Here is a 22,678-nt window from a genome sequence, read left to right as displayed (position 1 = left end):
CTCTCCCTCAATGCAATTCAATATTTGCTTTATTGGCATGACATACATTTGTGTACATGTTGCCAAAGCATGTAAAACAACACAACAAACAATGATTATAATAACAGCAACAACAACAATGATTATGATATCAAACAACAACAGTAGCAGTAATAGTCTATGGTTTCGTGGCCTAGCCGGCAAGAACACATGGCGCCAACAATGCTGAGGCCGTGCGCTCAGACCCCAGGGTGCCACACTCGTTGAGAATGCACCACGTACAGCCCGCACGTCACCCCGGACCTAAAGCATCTGCCAAGAGGCATTCGCGAAATAATGACAACAGCGAATAACAAACAATGATAGGTGCCGGCCGTCACCCACTGTCTCTCAGGTTGTGGCAGGAAAATATAAATCTTGCTGCAATGCTCACCGCTGGCCCCCCTCTCAGGACCACCCACAGCTTACCTGCATCGTCCATTTCCTAGTCCTCTGAAATCAAATGTTCCAGCTCCTTGACAAAATTTTCACATTTAAGGAGAAAGTGCACCTCTGTCTCCACCTCATCTGTCATGCATTGACCACATATTCGTTGCTCTTTTCATTGCTCTCTCTCCCCCTCTCTCTTCCTCCCTCTCTCTCGCTCTCTCCCTCTTCTCTCTTCCTCTCTCTCTCACTGTCTCTCTCCCTCAACCCTTCCTCAACCTTTCTCCATTGCCTGTCAAAGCAAATGTTGCTCTTTAAATTTTCATCTTCTGTTCTACTACCACATGTTTTTCTTCCCCCACCGGTGTCGAGGCTTTCTGGAAGTAAATGATATGACAGACACAAACATGTCACACACAGTGTTGGGTAAATGTGTGCTGGGTATTCTGGTTCTGTGTTGTATCTGAGAGGAACACTGAATTCTGGTCAAATGATGAAATCCCAAGAGGAAAAACTCTCTCTCTCTCTCTCTCTCTCTCTCTCTCTCTCTCTCTCTCTCCTCCCCCTCTCCCCCTCACTCAGTTCAGTTCAGTTCAATTCAATTCAATGATGCTTTGTTGGCATAACTGTATTAATTACAATGTTACCAAAGCAAAACAGGTCAACAGAGTACTAAACAAAAAAACAAACAAAACATAAAACAGCAACAATAAAAAAGCATGAAAAAGGAATACATAGATCTGGCAGAAGTATAGAACAGCACTTGAACAGCAACTGACAGTAATTGACAGTGTTTTGGTCACTCACTGACCCTTAGGCTATGGCATTCTGACACATATTGTGCCGCAAGGTGTGACCTTTGGCCCTCTCCTAATATAAGTGGCCATTGCTCTTTCTCATTCAGGATTAGAACATTTGGAATCTGATTTTCAAATTTCTCCTGGTATTTTTCTCTTATGTTCTGGAATTTCTCACAATTTAGGAGGAAGTGCATCTGTGTCTCGACCTCACCTTCCATATTCCACATATTCTTTGCTCTTTTGGTAGCCAAGATGTGTTGTGTGTCTGCCCTTTTCAATGGCTAGACTGTGGTCAAGGATGTGTCTCTGCTAACTATCTCTGACAGTGGACAGATAGTCAGCCAGTTTGTCTTCTCTTTTTAGGGCCCCATAACGTTCTAATTTGTGTTGTCATTTGGTTTCTATGTTCCAATGTTCCAGATATGAGTGTTTGCATTGTGTGATGATGTGGTTTACTCTAATCTGTGGTTGGTCAGCAGTGCTAGTCTGAAACTCATCTATGTTAGTGGTTATGGCGTTAGTTAATTTCACAACCAGCTGACTGAGGGGACTCTTCTTAGCTCTTGGATTTGGAATGCTTTAAATTGCAATGTGTCGTGGGGACTTGATTTAAGGGGCATCCAGAAGTTAAGTGATATTTTTTGGATATTTATTATCAATGAGAAATGGCCTAATTCTGCCCTGCATGCATTTGTTGGTGGACCCCATACTTCACTTCCATATACTGCAATGGGCAGGATGACACTGTCAAAAGATTTTGGACCAGATTTTAATTGGGATGTCTATTTTATAGAATTTTCTTTTTATTGCGTAGAAGCTCTTCAGGCTTTCTCTTTCAGTGCATTCACTGCCAGACCAAGCTTCCAGGGGCACTGATTTTCAGTCCCAGGTCATCATAGTTTAACGTGTGCTCTAGGGCGGTGTTCCCTAGAGTAAATAGGTGTCTACTTTCCTGACACCTGAGCTTCTTCTGGAAGATCATAATTTTTGTCTTTTTTAAGGTTACTGTCAGGGCCCAGGTCTGACAGTATTTCTGTAGCAGATCCAGATGCTGCTGTAGACCCTGTTCTGTGGCAGCAGCACCAGGTCATCTGCATAGAGCAAGAATTTAACTTCTGTGTGGTTTAGAGTGAGGCCAGGAGCTGCAGATTGTTCCAGTAACACCACTAACTCATTGATGTAGATATTGAACAGGGTTGGACTCAGACTGCAGCCCTGTCTCACCCCTCGCCCTTGAGTGAAGTATTCTGTTCTTTTGTCGCCAAGTTTTATTCTGCACTTATTTTCCAAATATTTAGATTTGATTACATCAAACATGTTAGCCCCTAGACCGCATTGGATGATTTTACAATATAAGCCATTGTGCCAGATAGAATCAAATGATTTCTTAAAATCAATGAAGCATGCAAATCTCTCTATCTCACTCTCTCTCCCTCGCTCTCTCACTCTCAACCCTTCTTCCTCAACCTTTCTCCATCGCCTGTCAGAGCAAATGTTGCTCTTTAAATGTTCATCTTCCGTTCTACTACCACACGTTTTTCTTCCCCCACCGGTGTCGAGGCTTTCTGGAAGTAAATGATACGACAGACACAAACAGGTCACACACAGTGTTGGGTAAATGTGTGCTGGGTATTCTGGTTCCATGTTGTATCTGAGGAACACTGAATTCTGGTCAAATGATGAAATCCTAAGAGGAAAGACTCTCTCTCTTTCCCCCTCTGTCTCTGTCTGCCCCCCCCCTCTCTTACAAGGAATGGAAGGTTTTGTATGTGGATGGTGTGTAGATAGGTGATGTGTGTGTACAGTGAATGATGGTGGCACTTTTGCGTTTAGCTTTCTTAACTTTGATTTTATTGCTATGTTTTCTTTCGTTTTGTTCACATTGAAACGTCCTCTTACGTTTCATAATTTTCTTTCATGTGAGTTTAAATTGTTTTTGAAATGAAAAAATCTCCTTTTCTGTCTGTCTTCCAGCCTCTCACCTCTTTTCTTCCTCTCTATCTTTCTGACTTTCTTTTTTTATTTCTTCTTATATCTCTTACTTGCTCTGAGTGTGTCTAAAACTTCCTGTTCTTCTCTCTCTTTCAAGCTTTCTTTTTCCCTGAGAAACAAAACCTTAAAGGCAGGATGAGTAGGACTTTCCTAAAAATCAGTGTATAGACTCATACAAAAATAACCCTCTCAGCCATCACTTATCCCATCTACCTCTGGTGTGGGAAGATGGTGGCGCGAATTCACGTTTGCTGCGGCCTCACGCAGTGTCTTTGCCCACATCTGCATCTAAGTTTTGTCTTCATTTGATGGCTGGGAGAGCTGGCGCTGGATCGGCTGGGGGAGCAGGGCAGGCTAAGCTAACTGCTAGCTGATGCAGACTGGCGGTTCCGATAACACCGAGGACAGTCTGGCGACGGCCTCACCTGGCATTGACTGGTGTTTTTGACGTCATCGTGAGGAGTGCGGGGAGGTGTGTTGCGGGTGTCTGGCTGGGAGAGCTTGGTCTGCTTCATCCGGTGGGCCCGGGGACCACGGCCCCTGCCTGGAGCTGCACGCAAGGAGGAAACGCCAAGGGCGGTCTGACAGGACACGGAAGTGGGGCGGGCTAAGCTAACTGCTAGCCCATGCAGACCGGCAGTTCCAACATATTCATCCTGGCTGGCATTTGTTCGTTCTCTTGGGTAGTGATTTTTTTTTTTTTTTTTTTTTTTTTAGTTTTGATATATGTGTTAGTGTGTTTTTGTAGTTTGTGGATGTGTTTTTGTCTTTGTGTTGTACTGCTGTGGGCTGGGGGAAACAGCATTTCTTTTATTTCATGTACACAAGTACATGAAGTGAAATGACAAATGAAGTGTTCCTGCTGATTATGACCCACTAGATGTGTGTGGTGGCGTCTGTATCTGCAGGGACCCTGTCCTCTGCTTGTATTTTCTGATTTTGCTGTACTCGTGATTTGTCATTCGTAAACGATCTGTTCATTTTGAACTAATCTGTGCAGTGGCGAGCGGTGACGTTTGAAGCTGGGTATGCTACCTCGTCCCCACCCTGGGCACACACACACAAACCACCGCCCGCCCACTACAACCCCCTCCCACCACCGGAAATGATACACTCGCACCCCTCACTCACACACACACACACACATATACACACACACACACCCTTTTTGGTAACGTACCTCAAGACTGTAGAAAGCTGGGCAAAGTTGGACACATGGGTGGTTTCATCAGTTAGTATGGCTACAAAGCTTGTGTGTTTGATTTCAGGTTTCATTTCATTCAGCAGCACATTCCCCACAGATTCCATCAGATCGTTTTGGAAGTGGCTTGACATGCCAGAAAAGACACTGCACGTCTCCAAATGATGGGCTAGCCTCTCATCATATTTCCGGAGTAGGTTGACGAGCTCAATATAATTACCACGATTGTCCGATCCCTCCCCTTCTGAGTGTCCCCGGAATGCCTGCTCCTGGGTTCCGCGGTACACAACGATGTCCACGAGTCTCTTTAACACGTCCCTGTTTTTTTCAACGTGCCCGTTATGTTGCTCTGTGGCTGTTCGCACACCCTCATTCAGCTGGTGATGGATTCACATGTTGCCAAATGTCTGAAGTTTTTCTAGACAATGTGTTTGTGCAGGTGCACGCTCGTGTTTTGTCATTGCTGTATGTAGATTGATTAAATCACCATGACCTGCCGTGGTCCAGACTGTGTTCTGTAGGAAAAAGGAGACATGGCCAACAGCATAGTTCGCTCACTTTGGGCAGCCAGCTAGCCGTGTATGTTTTTCGTATGAGGGAGCTTGAAAGTGACGGACGAAATTCTTTGTTGATTTTGTGTTGCCATGTTCGGGAGTTGGACGTCCTCCTGCAGTAATAATCTTTTTCTCTTCAAAACTCCTCCGAGAAAACGGGACAGGACGTAACGATTCTAAAATATGTGAATTGTCGCTGATATTGGCAAGTACTGAAACGTATGGCGGTGAGCTAACTGAGCAAGACAGACTCGTGCCAACTTACAGTAACTAGCTCGCTAGATGGCAGTGTTGCGCATGTGTGTTTCCAGATAAGCTGGTTCAGAGCCAGCTTTTCTGCCCACCACACTCCCGAAGCTCCGAAGACACTTTCATAGACCACCAAGACAACTGGGAGTCACAGAGCGCATGCGTGAAGTAAGCTGACCACTTGGCAGCTTTGCCGTGAGCAGGATAGATGTGGCAGACTGCGGTAATGCGAATCGGAAAACCAGACCCGCAGTTGCCGTTTGAAAAGAAAACAATCGAAGAAATTGAGAAACAAACATTTAAATAACACGTTTTGACGTACATAATGCTCATGTTACTTATTGAAAATAGATTTTCAATTCATTATTATACTGTATGTAAATTCTCTAGTCATTTTCAAATAACTTGGGCATGCACCGCCTTTATAGCTTATTATGACCGCTCGCCACTGAATCTGTGTATGACTCAGGAGTAACGAGTCATCTCAGTGAGTGATTCATTCATTTCTCCCTGGGCGGCGCATGTGCACCACTCATTTCATTCGCGAATTATGACAGCTACGGGCTCAGTTTTGTTCATGAACGAGTCTTTTGGGTCTGAGTCTTTTGTTCACTTGTCATATGAACAAAGGTTAATGTGACAAACATTAGTTCATACATGGAGAATATGCAGCATATTCTGAGTGTAGGAACTACTGATTCGTTCACGAACGGGTCTTTCGGGTCTGAGTCTTTTGTTCACTTGTCACATGGCCGCTGCATATTCTCAGTGTAGGAGCTACTGATTTGTTCACAAATCATAACCACGGGTCTTTGGGTCTGCGTTTGATCGCTAATAATTTGGTGGACAGAAACATTAATTATTCAACCACCTGGAAAATACTCTCCAAGAACAAGCCGTATTCAATGAGTAGTAAAATGTGCAACCTATGTCCAACTGAAAAATATTTCATCATTTGCAAACCAGAAATGTCCTTATTGAATAACAGGAATGAATTGGCCAGCAGTTGCAGACATAGATAGAAGCACCTATTTTGTAATTATACATAAATCATGACAATAAGACAAATAACCCCCCCCCCCCCCATTGGACCATTAGCGATAACATGTTTTTGAATTTTGAATGTTGCACCTCCTTTAGCGATCACATGTTTTTGTATTTTTGTTTGTTGCACCTCTCCCTTCCCCATTGGACATTGTGCACATAATGTGCATGATGAGGCAGTAAATGGTATGTCCTTTTCTCGAGTAGCTTTATTGACAGCTGATGATTGCTTATGGCATGAAACAGGCTTGTACTGTCTCATAAAGAATTTACTTGACTCACTGGCTTGTGAGGCTGTTTTATATATATATATATATATATATATATATATATATATATATATATATATATATAAACACATACAAAACCACATCTTGCCAGAGGGGAGTGTTTTGAAAACTGGCCTGAGTGGGAAGGGTTGGCTATGATCTTTCCTGCCATCCCTATGTACAAGGAAAGAATTAGCCTCCAGCAAATAATAATAAATCAAAAATAAATAAATACATAATATATATATATTAGAATTCTAAATTCAAGTCCCCCCTTTTTCCATCTCCTCGTTGGCTTCTTCCACTTCCTGTGGACTGTACGTAAAAGACCATCTCTCCCAGGCTTCAGGCTTTTTGCCAGAGATGCTTGGTAAGATCCAAAACAAAGATAAGTATTACTTGCAAAATTAAAGAACCGTACAACAGAATATTATCTATATTTTGCGCATCCAAATCAGAAAACAAACAATCATGAATTGGATAAAGTGTGTAATACAGAAGACCACTTATGTGTAGTGTCATTTTTTAAGAAAAATGTCGGTATGAAATGTGACCAAATATAGAGAAGTACTAACACTGGTGGAAAGCAGCTAATTCAACCACCACAAAAGGAAGCACTCAGTGCTATATCCTCCTTTCTGAATAATAACGCCCTTAGTCCCGATGGCTTTGGCATTGAATCTTTTAAGACATATGATGCCACAGTTACACCATTGCTGTGGGTGTTCAACTATTCAAGGAAAGCTTCTGAACTTCACCATCTTTGTACAAAGCAAATATTTCACTAATTCTAAAGCCTGGTTGTGATTCAATGGCGGTTTCGGCATATTGCCCTATTTCATTGTTACTAATAGCAACTAAGATCATTGGAAAGATATTAGTTAACAGACTCAAAACAATTGTTTGCATAATTAAACATCCAAATCAAACTGGATCTATCCCAGGGAGACACATTTTTCAACCTACGTCACCTGTTTAATATCCTGTATGCGAAGCACACATCGGAAGCAGCGATTATTCCACTAGATGCCCAGTGTGCCTTTGACCAGGTTGCATGACAGTATATGCTATGCCCACTGGAAGAATTTGGTTTCGGGCCCTTTTTTAGGTAATGGATGTTATTTATTCGCATCCTATTGCGTCAGTCATTACCAACCAAAATGTCTCACACCCAACTGAGATACACCGTGGTACTTGTCAGGGCTGCCCTCTTTCTCCTTTTCTGTTTGCAATTATGGTGGAGCTATTAGCAAATAGTATCAGACAGAATCCTGAAATAACTTTTATAGATCCCCTGTGGGATCTATAGAGGTTATTTCCCACACCATCTCTGTCTTTATGCTGACAATGTCCTCTTGTATCTATCAAGCCCAGAGATATCAATACCTCCATTACACTGACTAATTAACAGTTTCAGCTTCTTCTCAGGGTTTACAGTTAACTGAGAAAACAGTGAGTTAATGCCCATTTCCACAAATGTTAATAAACAATTTCTGCAGACCACTCCTTTCAAAAAAAGCCGACAGCAGCTTCACACATCTTGGAATTACAATCACACACACACAAAAAAAGAAAAGCAGACGACCTTCTATGGGTTAACTGGCGTGAAAAATTATCAACTAAAGCAAAATATAGAATTCTGGAAAACTCCATATCTCCATGGCCGGGAGAATCAATGCTATCAAAATGGTAGTTCTTCCATGATTTCTGTACCTTTTTCAAGCCATCCCATCTTTCATACCTCTTTCTTATTTTAAACAGCTTGAGTCAAGTCAAGTCAAACTGTATTTATACAGCACATTTCATACACAGGGCAACACAATGTGCTTTACATAAAGTGACAATACAATCAAAACACAATCATAAAAATGAAACTGTAGAAAATAAATATGCATATCAACAGGTGTTAGTGCAGTTATACAGGAATCGGGGCGGAATATACAAGTATCAAAATATACAAAACACACACACCCACACACATACACCAAGAAGTTAGCCATAGCCTGTTGTCAAAAAGAAGTCACATTTTGAATTAACTGTAGTTGCTGCACAACTGATTTTGGGAGGCTGTTGAACAGACCATTACAGTAGTCTAGTCTACTTATTATAAATGCATGGATTAATTCCTCAGATTCTGATTTTGATAGAAAGCCTCTTAGTTTTGAAATGTTTTTAAAATGGTAGAAGGCTGATCTTGTGAGATGATTGATATGGTTACACCCAGATTTCTAGCTTCGCTTTTGCACTCCAGAGACAGAACTGAGATGAGCTGCAGGTCTCTGTCTCTGAATCTGCACCAAAAGAGTATTTCTGTTTTGTCTTTTCAATTGTAAAAGGTTCTCTGACATCCATAGCTGAATATCATCAGTGCACTGAGTTAGAGAATGTAAGGGATCGAGGTCATCAGGAGATAGTGATACGTACAGTTGTGAATCATCTGCATAATTATGGTCATTTATTTTATGTTCCTGTATAACATGTGCGAGAAGGAGCATATAGAGATTAAAAAGTAATGGTAAATAGTAACTAACTAAATTTTTATTTTATAGCACTTTTAAAACACAGTTACAAAGTGCTTTATGCTCAATACAGAAAGAGTAAATACATAAAATAAATTGAATGAATATAAATAATGAATAGTAATGGACTCAATCAGTGTGTCCTTTATATGGAGCTACAAAACTGTCCAAATCACCAAAAAGCACATAATTCAGTGACGATATGAAGGAGGTTTCGGCCTGCCTTGCTTCAAAGTTTACTACTAGGCAGCTCCATTCAACATGTCATGGTAGAAAGAGCTTCCTGTCGAAGACTCCATTTGACTGTTGGGCTATCTTTAATAAGACCTCTCTTCTTTCCCTTCTTAACAGCCCCGCCAGAGCAGGTAAATTACATTACAGTAATAGTTTTATATTTAGGAAAACACTTGAAATCTGAAAGCAATCAGATTACACATAAAGTCACGAATACCTACAACAATGGTCCAGTATGTGAAAATCATGCGTTCCTCCCTTAAGGCTTAATAAGTGATTCAGTTTTCACTGACTGGAATCGTGAGGATATCAAAGATTTAAGCACTTCATGTCGTTTGAGCAGCTACAGAGAGCATGTAATACCCCAGCCTGACATTTCTTGAAGTTGCTGCAAAGCGGAGAATTTGTAAGGAAAAATATCACATTTTGAGAAGATGTGTTCCCATAACGCCCTTGAGAATATCAACAACTTTGATTTGCAGAGTACCTTACTTTTATAAACCTACACAAAAATATATCGACGTTAACACAAGTGCACTTAAGTAAAGCTGGGAGACCAAGTTGAGTGAAGAGACAGACGGTAAGACTTGGGAAGAAAGCCTTGAAAGTTTGTTCAGTTGACTCTAGGTACAATCTAACACAATTCAAAATAGTACATCGGCTACACTCCACAAAGTCAGATTACACAAGTTTTGCCCTGACGTAACCCCCCCTCTGTGGTAGGTGTGAAGAGGCAAACGAAACACTGACACCTTCTCTTTGGACATGTCGGAGAGTGTTTACTTACTGGAAGAGTGTATTTGAATGTGTCTCTAAAGCCTTTGAGAAGAACTGGGAGCCGAACCCACTAGTCGCTGTCTTAGGTGCCACGAGTGTGTTTCTTATGGCAAGTAAATATGAAACTCGGGCCGTTTCATTCGGTTTGGTTGCAGCAGGAAAACTTGTTCTGCTTTTGTGGGAGTCAGACAATGCACCAGCGTATGTATGTGGGTAAGGGAACTAATGGATGTGTTGTACTTGGAAAGGTTGAGGTTTCTAATAAGAAAGACTCGAATTTGGAGCCGTGTACTACGAGTGTCTCAAGGGTAGTAGACAGTCGGCATAATTGTGTACCCTCTATCACTGTGTATATGTATGTTATTTTACTAGTAATGTTGAAGTGCTATGATTTTGGTGCCCCAACACCACCCCACTATATAAGTCACATAAGTTACCTTGTTATATTTTTAATGTAGGCCATTTCAACAGCGCCCTGGCCCCTAAATGCTTTTCAAATCAAACCCCAGTCCCATTGGTTGGGATGTTTCCTACCCCTCCATTGGTCGCTGTGCATCATCAGTACCTACCCCATTGGCTGTTACAGTTTGAACGTTTCCCATCTGATCGGTCGCTGTCCGACCGAAATTAGGGGTGTGACGCTGGGCAGCGTAACCGTCTTGATTCCTTGTGTAAACACATTAGCAGCTGGGGAGTGACCCCGGCCTGACTGTACTGCTATGCATTAGAAACATGTGCATGCTACCACGTGCAAGCCTGCAGCTGAGCTTCACCACGTGGACCCGGGCGGTTCTGTGAAGCATCTCAAACCAACATCAGCTTTCACATCATACCTGATTTTGTGGGACATTTTAAGCAATGGAGTCTCGTTTACATGTTACACGGCACAATATGACAATATCTGAGTTTTGTTCTGACACACAGATGTAAGTCCTTTATTTATTTGTTTGTTTGTTTTAAGCCTTTTTTTAAATCCTAAAGATTTGCATCTTTCAACCGTGATATGCAGTAGGACTATTTGGTAAAGAGCTAAAGTGAAGTCATGAGACTAAGTTGAGCCCAGAAACGGTTGAGACTTATTCACCCGTCTTCATCCGTCTTCATCCTCTCATGTCTTCATCCGTCTTCATCCTCTCATGTCTTCATCCGTCTTCATCTTCTCATGTCTTCATCCATCTTCATCTTATGTCTTCATCCTCTTCATCCTCATGTCTTCATCCGTCTTCATCCTCTCATGTCTTCATCCGTCTTCATCTTCTCATGTCTTCATCCATCTTCATCTTATGTCTTCATCCTCTTCATCCTCATGTCTTCATCCTCTCATGTCTTCATCCGTCTTCATCCTCTCATGTCTTCATCCGTCTTCATCCTCTCATGTGTCTTCATCCTCTTCATCCTCTCACCTGTTAACTTTATGCTTATTGAAGGAAGAGAATGTTTGGTGAGGTGTTCTGTAGTGGGGGTGGATGTTGCGAGCAAGAATGTCTACAGTTCATGTTTAATTTCATTATCAGGGGTCCGAGCAGCGGCAGCTGCGGGAGCCCTGTCGTTTTGCTAGGGATTATTATTATTTATTATTATTGTTGTTGTTGTTTCTGCAGGGTGCCACAATAAGCTCATTTACGTTTTGGGTCATATCTCGGGCTCTGTATGCAATTTTCAAGAAATTATTTTTTCCTCTAATTCCTTGGAAACCCTCGAATCTAACGCGCCCATTCACTAGTCAGAGGCTGTTCATCCGATTCGCATGACCTTTGGTGTGCGTCACCTCCACACAACGCTGCTGATAACAAGCTGCTAAGAGTTTTGATTGGCCTTTCCATTTCCAGGTTACATGTCAATCAACATGTAAGGTGTGGCCCATAGTGACGCTATTGCCTTTATCTAGTCATGTGATTGTCCAAACTTAACGAAACTTGTCACGCACAATCGCTACAACATTCTTTGGAAGCACGCCAAATTTTGTGAAATTACGTCCATAATATCTCATAATATCTCAATATCTCTTTATTTATTTCCCACTGGGAGTCAGTAGAAGGGGATGTGTACTGTTCCTTTAAGAGACAGGCTATGACGGACGTCCGGGTGGTGTGGTGGTCTATTCTGTTGCCTACCAACACAGGGATCGCCGGTTCAACTCCCCGCGGTACCTCCGGCTTGGTCGGCGTCCCTACACACACAACTGGCCGTGTCTGCGGGTGGGAAGCCGGGTGTGGGCATGTGTCCTGGTCGCTGCACTAGCGCCTCCTCTGGTCGGTCGGGGCGTCTCTTCGGGGGGAATAGCGTGATCTTCCCACGCGCTACATCCCCCTGGTGAAACTCCTCACTGTCAGGTGAAAAGAAGCGGCTGGCGACTCCACGTGTATGGGAGGAGGCATGTGGTAGTGTGCAGCCCTCCCTGGATCAGTAGAGGGGGTGGAGCAGCGACCGGGATGGCTCGAAATAGCGGGGGTAATTGGCCAAGTACAATTGGGGAGGGGGAAAAAGGGGGGGGCAGGCCATGACTCTACTGTGGGTGGGTGGCAAGAACATGCAGGTTTGTTTTTTTAAATGTACTGGTTGCAGGGGAAGGGTCCGGTTGCTTCGAGTCTCCAGAAAAAAAACAAGCAGTGGGGGCAATAAATAAAGTTGCCAAACGAGAAACGGATTCCTGTCACGTTTGTCAAGGGGGCAACGGTGATGCTGAACTATACTACTGATTTATGGTGCAGGCGTAAAGAAAACACCGTGCACCCAGTCACCTGACCAGGAAAGTCATACCGGTCCGTAACCTTTAAAATGTGCGACTAGAAAAGTGTTCGTGGTGTGAATGTTTGTGGAACAGCGTTTATCTTAAATATGGCGGCGGACGAAAAGGACTCGAACAGTTGATACACGTACATGTTCAGGACTGCAGCTTTACTGCCAGGAACATGTGAATGATAATAACATGTAGCCTGTGTCGTGTGTGTGTGTGTGTGTGTGTGTGTGTGTGTGTGTGTGTGTGTGTGTGTGTGTGTGTGTGTGTGCGTGTGCGCGACCAGGCCTGGGCATGGAGAACATCGGTGGGATCTTCGTGGTGCTGATCTGCGGTCTCATCATCGCCGTCTTCGTGGCCATCATGGAGTTTGTCTGGTCCACGCGACGCTCGGCCGAGACTGACGAGGTACGCCCTACTCCTCCTCCTCCTCCTCACTCTTCTTCCTCCTCCTCCACTTCCTGCCCTGCCCCTGGCCACGCCTTTGACCTCAGCCACAGCAGCCACCCCCCAGTAGGTCACCGCAGCCGTTTGCCTTCATCTGCTTGTTCATTTGTGTGTTTGTGGTCGTGGTTTAGTGTGCCTGTGTGTATACTCATGCATGTGTGTGTGTGGTTTGTGCATCATTATCATCATTATTGTTGTATCTGCAGACTGTTTGCTTGTTTGTTTCTTTATTTACGCATGTGAAAAAAAAGGAAGAAGAAGATACAATGTATAATTGTATAATTGTATAATTGGGAAGAGAATGTGAAGGAGAAATTGCCTAAAAACCCTCCAGGGGCTTGAAAAGTGGCGTTCTCCAGGCAGCATGCTGCAGGAAACAATCACAGCAATGCAGTACACACAACTTGTATATATCAATGCAGTACACACAACTTGTATATATCTGTCAATAACTCCAGACATGGCAAGAGACGGAGACACAGTTCAGCACAGCACCCGACAACAATGCGTCCCATAAACACCTATGTTACACAAGTACAATGAATCAGTCATAGCCACAAGACACACACAAACACAAATTATATAATTATATAATGGAGGGGGGGGAGTAATGAAGACGTTTTACTTGTAGTTACAAAGGAGATATGTTTTCGGTGTCTACAGCTGGTGGCCAATTGGTTTCTATTATTCAAGGTGGACATGTCAGGTCTGCAAATAATAAAATACGTTTCTGCCAAGCACAGGTCACATCTTTTACCCCTAACTGAATATGCACTGGTCTTTGCAAGGATTTCCCATGAGACGGAATAACTGATATTCTTGTCTACCAATGACCAAATGTGGTGGCTTAAGGCTGTTGCATTTCTTGCATGCTCATGTCTGAAGCTACTCGTATGGGCGTTAAACCTCATTTTAAAAGGGTCCTCTGTTAGTCCAACGTACGTGTCCACATTGCAGTTGTCTTCTCTTGCCACCGATGCCTGGTAGATGACTCCCTCTATCTGGCATTTTCCTTGAAGAGGACCCGATGGCTTAACACGGCAGTTGCAGCTGGAGGTGCTTGGTTGCGGTGAGGGGGTGTGTGCCTTGGCCATGATACTTGTGTTGCGGGATGAAACAACCTGCTGGACATTGTGCATGCAGCTGTAGCTCATTTTTCAATTCAATTCAATTGTATTGTCATTAAAAACAATGTGAAGGCACATGTTAAAAATGAAATGAGGGCTGTGGCTTCACCAAACACTGCAAGACAGACACAGACAAACACAGCAAACACAGTATAAGATATACACACATGAAGACCAAAAGCTAAAAAAAAGTTAAAAGAGAGCTGGAGTACAAAATATATAAAAATTATCTACAGACATTCAGTGGGTAGCCAGGTTCAGGTGGAAAGAAGCTGTTTTTGAGCCTGGTAGTGCGGGCTCTGAGGCTCCTGTAGCGCCTCCCAGAGCGCAGGGGGGAGAACAGTCCATGGTTGGGGTGGGTGGGATCTCTGCTGATGCTCAGACCCCTTCGAAGGCAGCGTTTGTGATAAATGTCTTTTATGGCTGGGAGCTGGGTACCGTGATATGCTGGGCCGCCTTGATGACCCGCTGCAGAGCTTTCTGGTCTGCTGAGGTTCAGTTGCCGTACCAGACGGAGATGCAGATGGTCAGGATGCTCTCTATGGTGCAGTGGTAGAAGTTGGTGAGAATTTTAGGGGGGTAGACGGACGCTCCTCAGCCTCCTCAGGAAGTGCAGGCGTTGTTGGGCCTTTTTCACAAGGACCTGGGTGTTTAATGTCCACGAAAGGTCCTCGCTGATGTGGACTCCAAGGAATTTAAAGCTGGAAACACGCTCCACTTCCACCCCATTGATGTGTATGGGGGAGTGGCTGCAGCTTCTAGACCTCCTGAAGTCCACATTCAGCTCCTTTGTCTTCTGCACATTAAGGACAAGATTGTTGGTAGTACGCCATGATGATGTGAGGTGCTCAATCTCGTCTCTGTAGGCCATCTCGTCAAACATTTTGACAGTGTTTCTGTTGAATATTTTTCTCAGTAGATGGTCTGGGCTAAAGCACTTATCCAAAAGCTTGAAAAATAGTTTTCCAATATTAGAGGCCACGTGGTGTGGTTGTAGGAGGATTATACCAGCTGATGTTCCACCTTCTGCTGCGCTTTTTTTTGGGGGGGGGGGGGTTTGTTGCTGGTTGTCGCTAGTTGATGGTGAGTTGTACTTTAGCCTGAACTCATATCCACGTTTGTAAGGCTTCCTGGTATTGGGGGTGCTGCTTCATTAACGATGGCTTGACTGGATGATAAACATGAGAGTCTCTTATTTATGCTGACTGGGGTATTTTTCAAGATAAGAGCACAGATGATTGCTTTCTGTGTGGCTGTACTGCACTATATTATTGGGCTTCATGTACCATTTACCTACACATCTATCTTAATATTGTTGAGCACTTTTATCTACTCCATTGATGGTTACCGTGAAAAAAAACACTGTAATATATATATATGTGTGTGTGTATATATGGATATATATGTATGGCTATGCTTATAGTTGTTAAATTCAGACAAATCGGCATTGTGTTCAGTCAACCAGGTTTCAGGTAGCCCTGTCACCATGAAGAGAGAAGTGGAGGTTGGCATGCAGAATCACAGAAGTGGAGGTTGGCATGCAGAATCCGTTTCCTGGCAGGCTGTGAACATTAGTATGAAGAAGGGAAAAGTCACTCTTCATGTTTTGGAGGTCAGCGGAGGATTTAAATTAGTTCTCGCGGCAGTAGTCAGATATTCGGAGCACGACCGTTTGTGTCAGGGTCATTCTTCTACAACACATTCCATGTTGAGGAGTCCTGGACTCCACCGTGTGATGGGTGGAGGTGTTGTGAGACTAGTCTACTAACGGTGCATCTGCCTCATCACACACATCGGTGTTGTTTGCCTCTCCTCTCTCTAGTTTCACATTCACTCTGATGTCGACCACTTTGTTTGGCCTTCAGTGGAGTTTATGAGACACACACACACACACACACACACACACACACACACACACACACACACACACACACCCACACACCCACACGTGTCTGGAGTGTATGTGGTCGTGATGCACGCGGTCTTTCGCAGCTCTGAATTAAAGCATCGTTGGCTCATTCATTCAGACATTCACATAAATAGTTAAAGACGTATTGGCCCGGTTATGAGACGGCCCCACTAGTCCCACCTGGTCTCGCCTGCTTCTGGAAAAGACTTTGCATACAAAATCATTTCAGTTGACACCATGTGATAACAACACGCTGAATGTAACAAGGTAAGCCGATATTCTCATTTAGATAAAAATAAAAGCTACATCAAGATTTTTATATGAAAATAAAAGTCAAATGTCATCGTTTTAAATGTTATTTCAATTAACCAGAAAACGTGTATCTCGTACTGACAGATCGTTGCTGCCATCTGCTGTTGTGGATGTATAACAACATTGAGAAGTCCAGTCTTAAAATGTTACACGATCCGAACTTTTCCAGACGTAATTTACCGGGGGGGGGGGGCTGTCTAACATCCGGGCTAATATACTACGAGGATCTGATCATTAATTAAGTGTTGATTGATTGATTGATCTTTAATGGTGTCCGGCTGCTGATGTTTTACTGTCAAAGCGACCTCCACTGTCAGGATTAGTTGAGGTGTGACATCAGTGTGTGACGTTTGGGTGCTGTTCAGCAACAGACCAGTACTGACAATACGACTGCCATGGACATCCAAACTACAGCTCAGGAAATGATTTGAAATGAAACGAAACTAAACCTGCATTTCTTTATTTATTTCTACTGTCAGTGGAGGTCTGGAGCAAAACACAGAACACCCCTCTAAGCAGTCTCTCTCTCTCCCTTTGTCTCTCTTTCAGGTCTCTGTATGTCAAGAGATGCTGACAGAGTTCAGGAACGCCGTCTCCTGTAAGAAGAGCTCGCGCTCTCGCCGGCGCCGCCCACTGGCGCACACGGGAGGTGGAGTCCTGCGCCATCCATCCCGCCTGGCGCTGTCCACACCCCGCCCTATCCGCCTGGTCCGCGACATGCGCCTCAGCAACGGCAAGCTGTACAGCGGCTCGGGCCCGCTGACGGGCAGCCTGCCGGGGGTTGGCGGTGGGGTGGGCACAATGGGGGGGCTGGCCGGAGGAGGAGGAGGAGGGCTGGAGCTGGGGCCAGGGCCCCAGAAGCTCCTGGAGGACCCACTGGGAGTCAGCGCCACCAGCACGCCCCCGCTCCCTCTCCCCACGACGTCGGCCACCCTGCTGGCACCGCCTCTCCCGGTACCACGGGCCCTTCTGGCCCCGCCCCCCCCGGCACCCCGCGCCCTGATGCAGAGCTGCAGTCATGTGCGCATCTGTCAGGAGTGCCGGCGAATCCAGGGCCTGCGGCCGGTGCCACCTCCCCTTCCTCTTCCGCCTCCTTCCTCCTCACTCTCCTCCGCCTCATGCTCTCGGATCCACTCGCACCCGCATTCCCACCACCACCACCACCACCATCACCACCACCACGGCTCCATGTCCCTCCCCCGACTTCCCCCTCCGCCTCCCCCAGCCTCCTCCTCCTCTGACAGAGCGGAGAGCGACGGCGGGGGGAGCCCGCAGCGGCTCAAAATGAAACCAACACCTCCACCCAGGCCGCAGCCCCCGGCCAAAACCCCAACGCACCCTCCCACAGACATGCTGGGGGGGCAGGACTAAGTAGGGGGGAGTGAGGGAGATGGTCACATGGACCACCCTCAGAGAGGTCACATTGTTTCATTGGGGGCACGTCTGGATGACGGACCACTGATTTGTCGTGGCCTTGCTGGTGGCCCCGAACAATCACCAGGGTTTGGGAATAATAAACTGGGAATTGGTGGCGTTTACCGGCAGAACTGACTCGGTCCACTTTGGCCTGTCGGTGGGGGCAGATGCAGGGGAACACTTTGACCCGTTTGCACAATCCATGAAGAGAAACCCCACTGTGAAGCCTCTCATAGGGGCAAATGAAAGAGAACACTCACCTACACAGAAGGGTGAAGTGATGAAACCATTGTGAAACATCTGTACTGGAGCAGGAGGTAACAACGGTTTTTATTTAACATCTGGAGAAGAAACTTACAGCTGTGCAGTCTCGAGTCGTCAAGCAAGGCTCGAGAGAGACGCTGAAGAGACGCCCCGAAAAACTCCCGACTCTCTTTAGAGACTCCATGTTTCAGCGACTGAACAATGGCGTCTGTTGATTTGTGATGTCATCTGTCCGTCAGGGAGGTGGGCGGGACTTGTTGGTGGGCGTGTACAGAGGGACCACACTGTCGACTGGATCTGCGATACTTCGTTAGTTGCAAGTGAATACAGAGCAGGAGTGTTTCTGTCCATGTTGAGACACACACACACACACACACAGGAGCTTCACACTCTGTCAGACGTCACTAATGGAGTTGAGTCTGTACGACAAGGCCCGGGTGTAAGGTCAGGACACACACACGCAGACACGCAGACACACACGTGTAGAGAAACTCTTGTCCTACAGCAAGGTAGGATGTTGTTTTTCATCCAGCGCAGGAGATTTTAAAGAAGAGAAGTTTTGTAGTTCATGGCTTCTCGAGGCGTCCATCGTTGGATTTCCGTTTCCGCATCTTTCCTTCCGTTCTTCCATTCGTGCCGGTTTGTTTTTCGTGCTGTTGTCACACTTTGACGTATCCATTCCGGTCACGCCGACGACTCGGAGGTCACGCCGTCCTCTCCCACCAGCCAAGCATCCGACCCGACGGCAGGCGGCCTTCTCCCTGACTTGCGTGTAGTACTGACAGTACTGTCAGTAAAGGCGACAGTACCGCCAGTAATATCGAGTACATAATCCATTACGTAAGTAGTCAAATTGAAAATCGGTGTGTCACGTATCGCCGCCACCATGCAGGACGACTTGTCACTCAGCCACTGACCTTTGTGGAGGAAACACATTTTTATATTAAATAATCATACTACACATAGTGAAATGATTATTTTCCCCCGAACCGGGGCAACAAGAGGCGACACTTTGTATTTAAAACAGGAGAAACGAGAATGAACATTTTACCACAGTGCTGTTGTAGGAGAGGGATGCCCCTGTGAATGTGTGTGTGGATGAGTTGTCATGCAGTCTGAAACCTTTTTTCCTCGCCTCCCATCTTTCGTAAGCTCCTCCAGATTTCTACACCAGTGCTCGATGGATTCCTGAAGACAAACCAACCCGACATGAATTCCATTGTTAAACTGTTCTCATTATTATTGCTACTGAAGTGTGGGCTAACTGTAGGAGGCGCCCTGCCCTCTTATGTTCAATATATAGACACACATTTGGAATAAAAAAAATACATCAATGTACCAAATGTCGGGGGTTTTTTTGGATCACGTTATTCCCTCCAGTTCCCCGCTCCCCCTAACAGGCGCCCCGACCGACCAGAGGAGGCGCTAGTGCAGCGACCAGGACACATACCCACATCCCGTTTCCCACCCGCAGACACGGTCAATTGTGTCCGCAGGGATGCCCGACCAAGACGAAGGCAACGCGGGGATTCGAACCGGCGATCCCCGTGTCGGTAGGCAATGGAATAGACCGCCATGCTACCCAGCTGCCCTGTTGTCTGGTTTTTGACCAAATGATCAATAAATCGATTACATCAGCCAACCGCCGCGCTGCAGATTTGGTCCGACAAGTTTTCAAAAGGAAGCTCAACTTTGTTGGCTGCGTCACCACCCAGTCAAGATGTTGAAATAATAATGAAATTACATTTTGAAAAATGACCTTTCAAGATATGAAGGGCATTATGTAGCACAGCTAAACAGCAGCCAAGGCTGGAATAGACAGGCTGGGTCAAAGGTCGGCAGATCATTTAGCTGAGGGGCAGCGAGGCCAGGACGGTGGCTGGACGAGATGGGAACGGTGGAGTCGGCGCCAGAGCAGTTTGGTTTGTGCTCCAAAGAACGCCCTGAACGACAACGCAAGCCCAGTTTAAAACGTATCTCAGCCTCCAGAGTTCAAGACAACTAAAGAAACGAAAGTGAGCGTCACTTTTCCCTAAAATCATTCAGGGCAGCAGAAAACAGACTTGCAGCAGACCAATAACACAGACTTAAATAGTGCAAATTCAAAGAAAGTAATACTATTGTACTGTCCTTCCCTCTTCTCGCTGCTGAGCAAGGGCACCGGCAGCGAGGGTCAACGCCTTCCTTCCTGTGACTGTAACAGCACAACTATACTGTAATTCCCTCCGGACCCTTTTAAAATGATGTGCCAGAAACATGTCGCCTTCCCGTGGAAAACTTTCCAGCACTTTGCAAATTGTTTCTTTAAGTTGGGCTGTTTCTCAAGGACCGTGTCAGACGTCATCCACGGCCCGCTTAGCAGACGTGGATGCAGTCGTGGGGAGAAACCCACATTTCAGAAGCTCGTGTCAGAAAAGTGCGAACTTGTTTCGATACAAATTCCTCGATGTGCCTCAGATGCTCAACTGTAATTAGATTGTAAATACAACTGTGTGTCATGGCAGGCCATACTGCCCCCCCCCCTTTTCTCCCCAATTGTAGCCGGCCAACTACCCCACTCTTCTGAGCCGTCCCGGTCTCTGCTCCACCCCCTCTGCTGATCCGGGGAGGGCTGCAGACTACCACATGCCTCCTCCCATACATGTGGAGTCACCAGCCGCTTCTTTTCACCTGACAGTGAGGAGTTTCACCAGGGGGACGTAGCACGTGGGAGGATCACGCTACCTCCCCCCAGTTAAAGTATTCTGATTCTCCCTCCCCCCTTAACAGGCGCCCCGACCGACCAGAGGAGGCGCTAGTGCAGCAACCAGGACACATCCGACTTCCCACCCGCAGACACGGCCGGTTGGGTCTGTAAAGACGCCCGACCAAGCCGGAGGCAACACGGGAGGTCATACCGTTTTACTCCACGTTGTCATGTTAGAATAGCTCATGAGTTACACTACTGTGGTGTAGTCACATCAACATGGCTATGAGGAGTTTTTCATCAGCCTCATTTTAATTTGTATGTCTCTATATTACCAACATAATAAAATGACACCGTCAGCAAAAAGAGTAGCTATTTCTCCATCATGATTCCTAATGCTTGTCTCCGGGTCAGATTTCCCCATGAAATTTGACAAGATGATTGACAAAGCCATAACCAGAGACGCATCACCTCATGGCTGCCTGTCTCACAAAACCCCACTATATCTCTCACGCTTCTCTTCAAGATAAAGGCACCAAATAACATGATGAATGGAGAGCTTGTTAGGATAAGAGGCTGTGCTTATGGCAAATGAAGTCTTTCTTACAAGAAACGTTACCACTTTTGTCCACAAGGGTGTGTAAAGTCCCAAAACACTTCCTAGCAGCTTTAATGTTGGACAAAATAGTTTTGACCTACGTTAGTCCATCTCAGTCTAAAGAAAGGCAACTACACAACTCTGAAGTTGTGAGCTGATGTCTCTCTTAAGAGTAAGTGAGTGGAAATAAATGTTTTTGTGTGTATTTACAGTCCAACATTTTATCCAACAAACTAGCAAGAAAATGTTGCAATTGCCCTCAATGTAAAAAAAAAGCACTAAGCAGAATATAAATCAAAACCCAAGTTAATATCAAAGGGCAGATGCACTAAATCATCCCTCCTCCTCCTCCTGCTTCTTTCGGTTGTTCCCATTAGGGGGCGCCACAGCGGATCATCCGTTTCCGTCTCTTCCTGTCCTCTGCATCTTCCTCTGTCACACCAGCCACCTGCATGTCCTCCCTCACCACATCCATAAACCTCCTCTTTGGCCTTCCTCTTCTCCTCTTCCCTGGCAGCTCCATATTCAGCATCCTTCTCCCAATATACTCAGCATCTCTCCTCCACACATGTCCAAACCATCTCAACCTTGTCTCTCTTGCTTTGTCTCCAAACCGTCCAGCCTGAGCTGTCCCTCTAATATACTCCTTCCTAATCCTGTCCTTCTTCATCACTCCCAATGAAAATGTCATCATCTTCATCTCTGCCACCTCCAGCTCCACCTCCTGTCTTCTCATCAGTGCCACTGTCTCCAAACCATATAACATAGCTGGTCTCACAACCATCTTGTAAACCTTCCCTTTAACTCTTGCTGGGACCCTTCTGTCACAAATCACTCCTGACACTCTTCTCCACCCACTCCACCCTGCCTGCACTCTCTTCTTCGCCTCTCTTCTGCACTCCCCGTTACTTTGTTGGCTTCAAGTATTGAAACTCGTCCACCTTTATTCCTTGCATCCTCACCATTCCACTGCCCTCCCTCTCATTCACGTATTCAGGGAGGAATTCTCATGTATCCCTTCTTGCTCCTACTGACTTCCATACCTCCACCTCTCCAGGCTCACCTCAACCTGAAACCTACTCTCGCTACAGATCACAATGTCATCCACAAACATCATAGACCACGTTGACTCCTGCCC

The 22,678-nt window shown here is 45.4% G+C and overlaps 1 protein-coding gene across 1 annotated transcript in view; it reads left to right on the top strand.

Moving 5' to 3' along the window:
* LOC130128449 (glutamate receptor ionotropic, kainate 5-like) overlaps positions 1-17,947 on the top strand; it is a 175,608-nt gene extending 157,661 nt beyond the window's left edge. Inside the window, exons 20-21 of the mRNA XM_056298057.1 lie at positions 13,068-13,294; positions 17,126-17,947. Of these exons, the coding sequence (XP_056154032.1) occupies positions 13,068-13,294; positions 17,126-17,947 (1,049 nt within the window). The remainder of the gene's footprint in view (positions 1-13,067; positions 13,295-17,125) is intronic.
* The last annotated feature ends 4,731 nt before the right edge of the window (positions 17,948-22,678 follow it).

This window comes from Lampris incognitus, chromosome 18 (assembly GCF_029633865.1).
Source record: "Lampris incognitus isolate fLamInc1 chromosome 18, fLamInc1.hap2, whole genome shotgun sequence".
NCBI lineage: Eukaryota > Metazoa > Chordata > Actinopteri > Lampriformes > Lampridae > Lampris > Lampris incognitus.
Note: the sequence above shows the minus strand (reverse complement) of the source record. Positions and strands in the feature narration are given on the sequence as shown.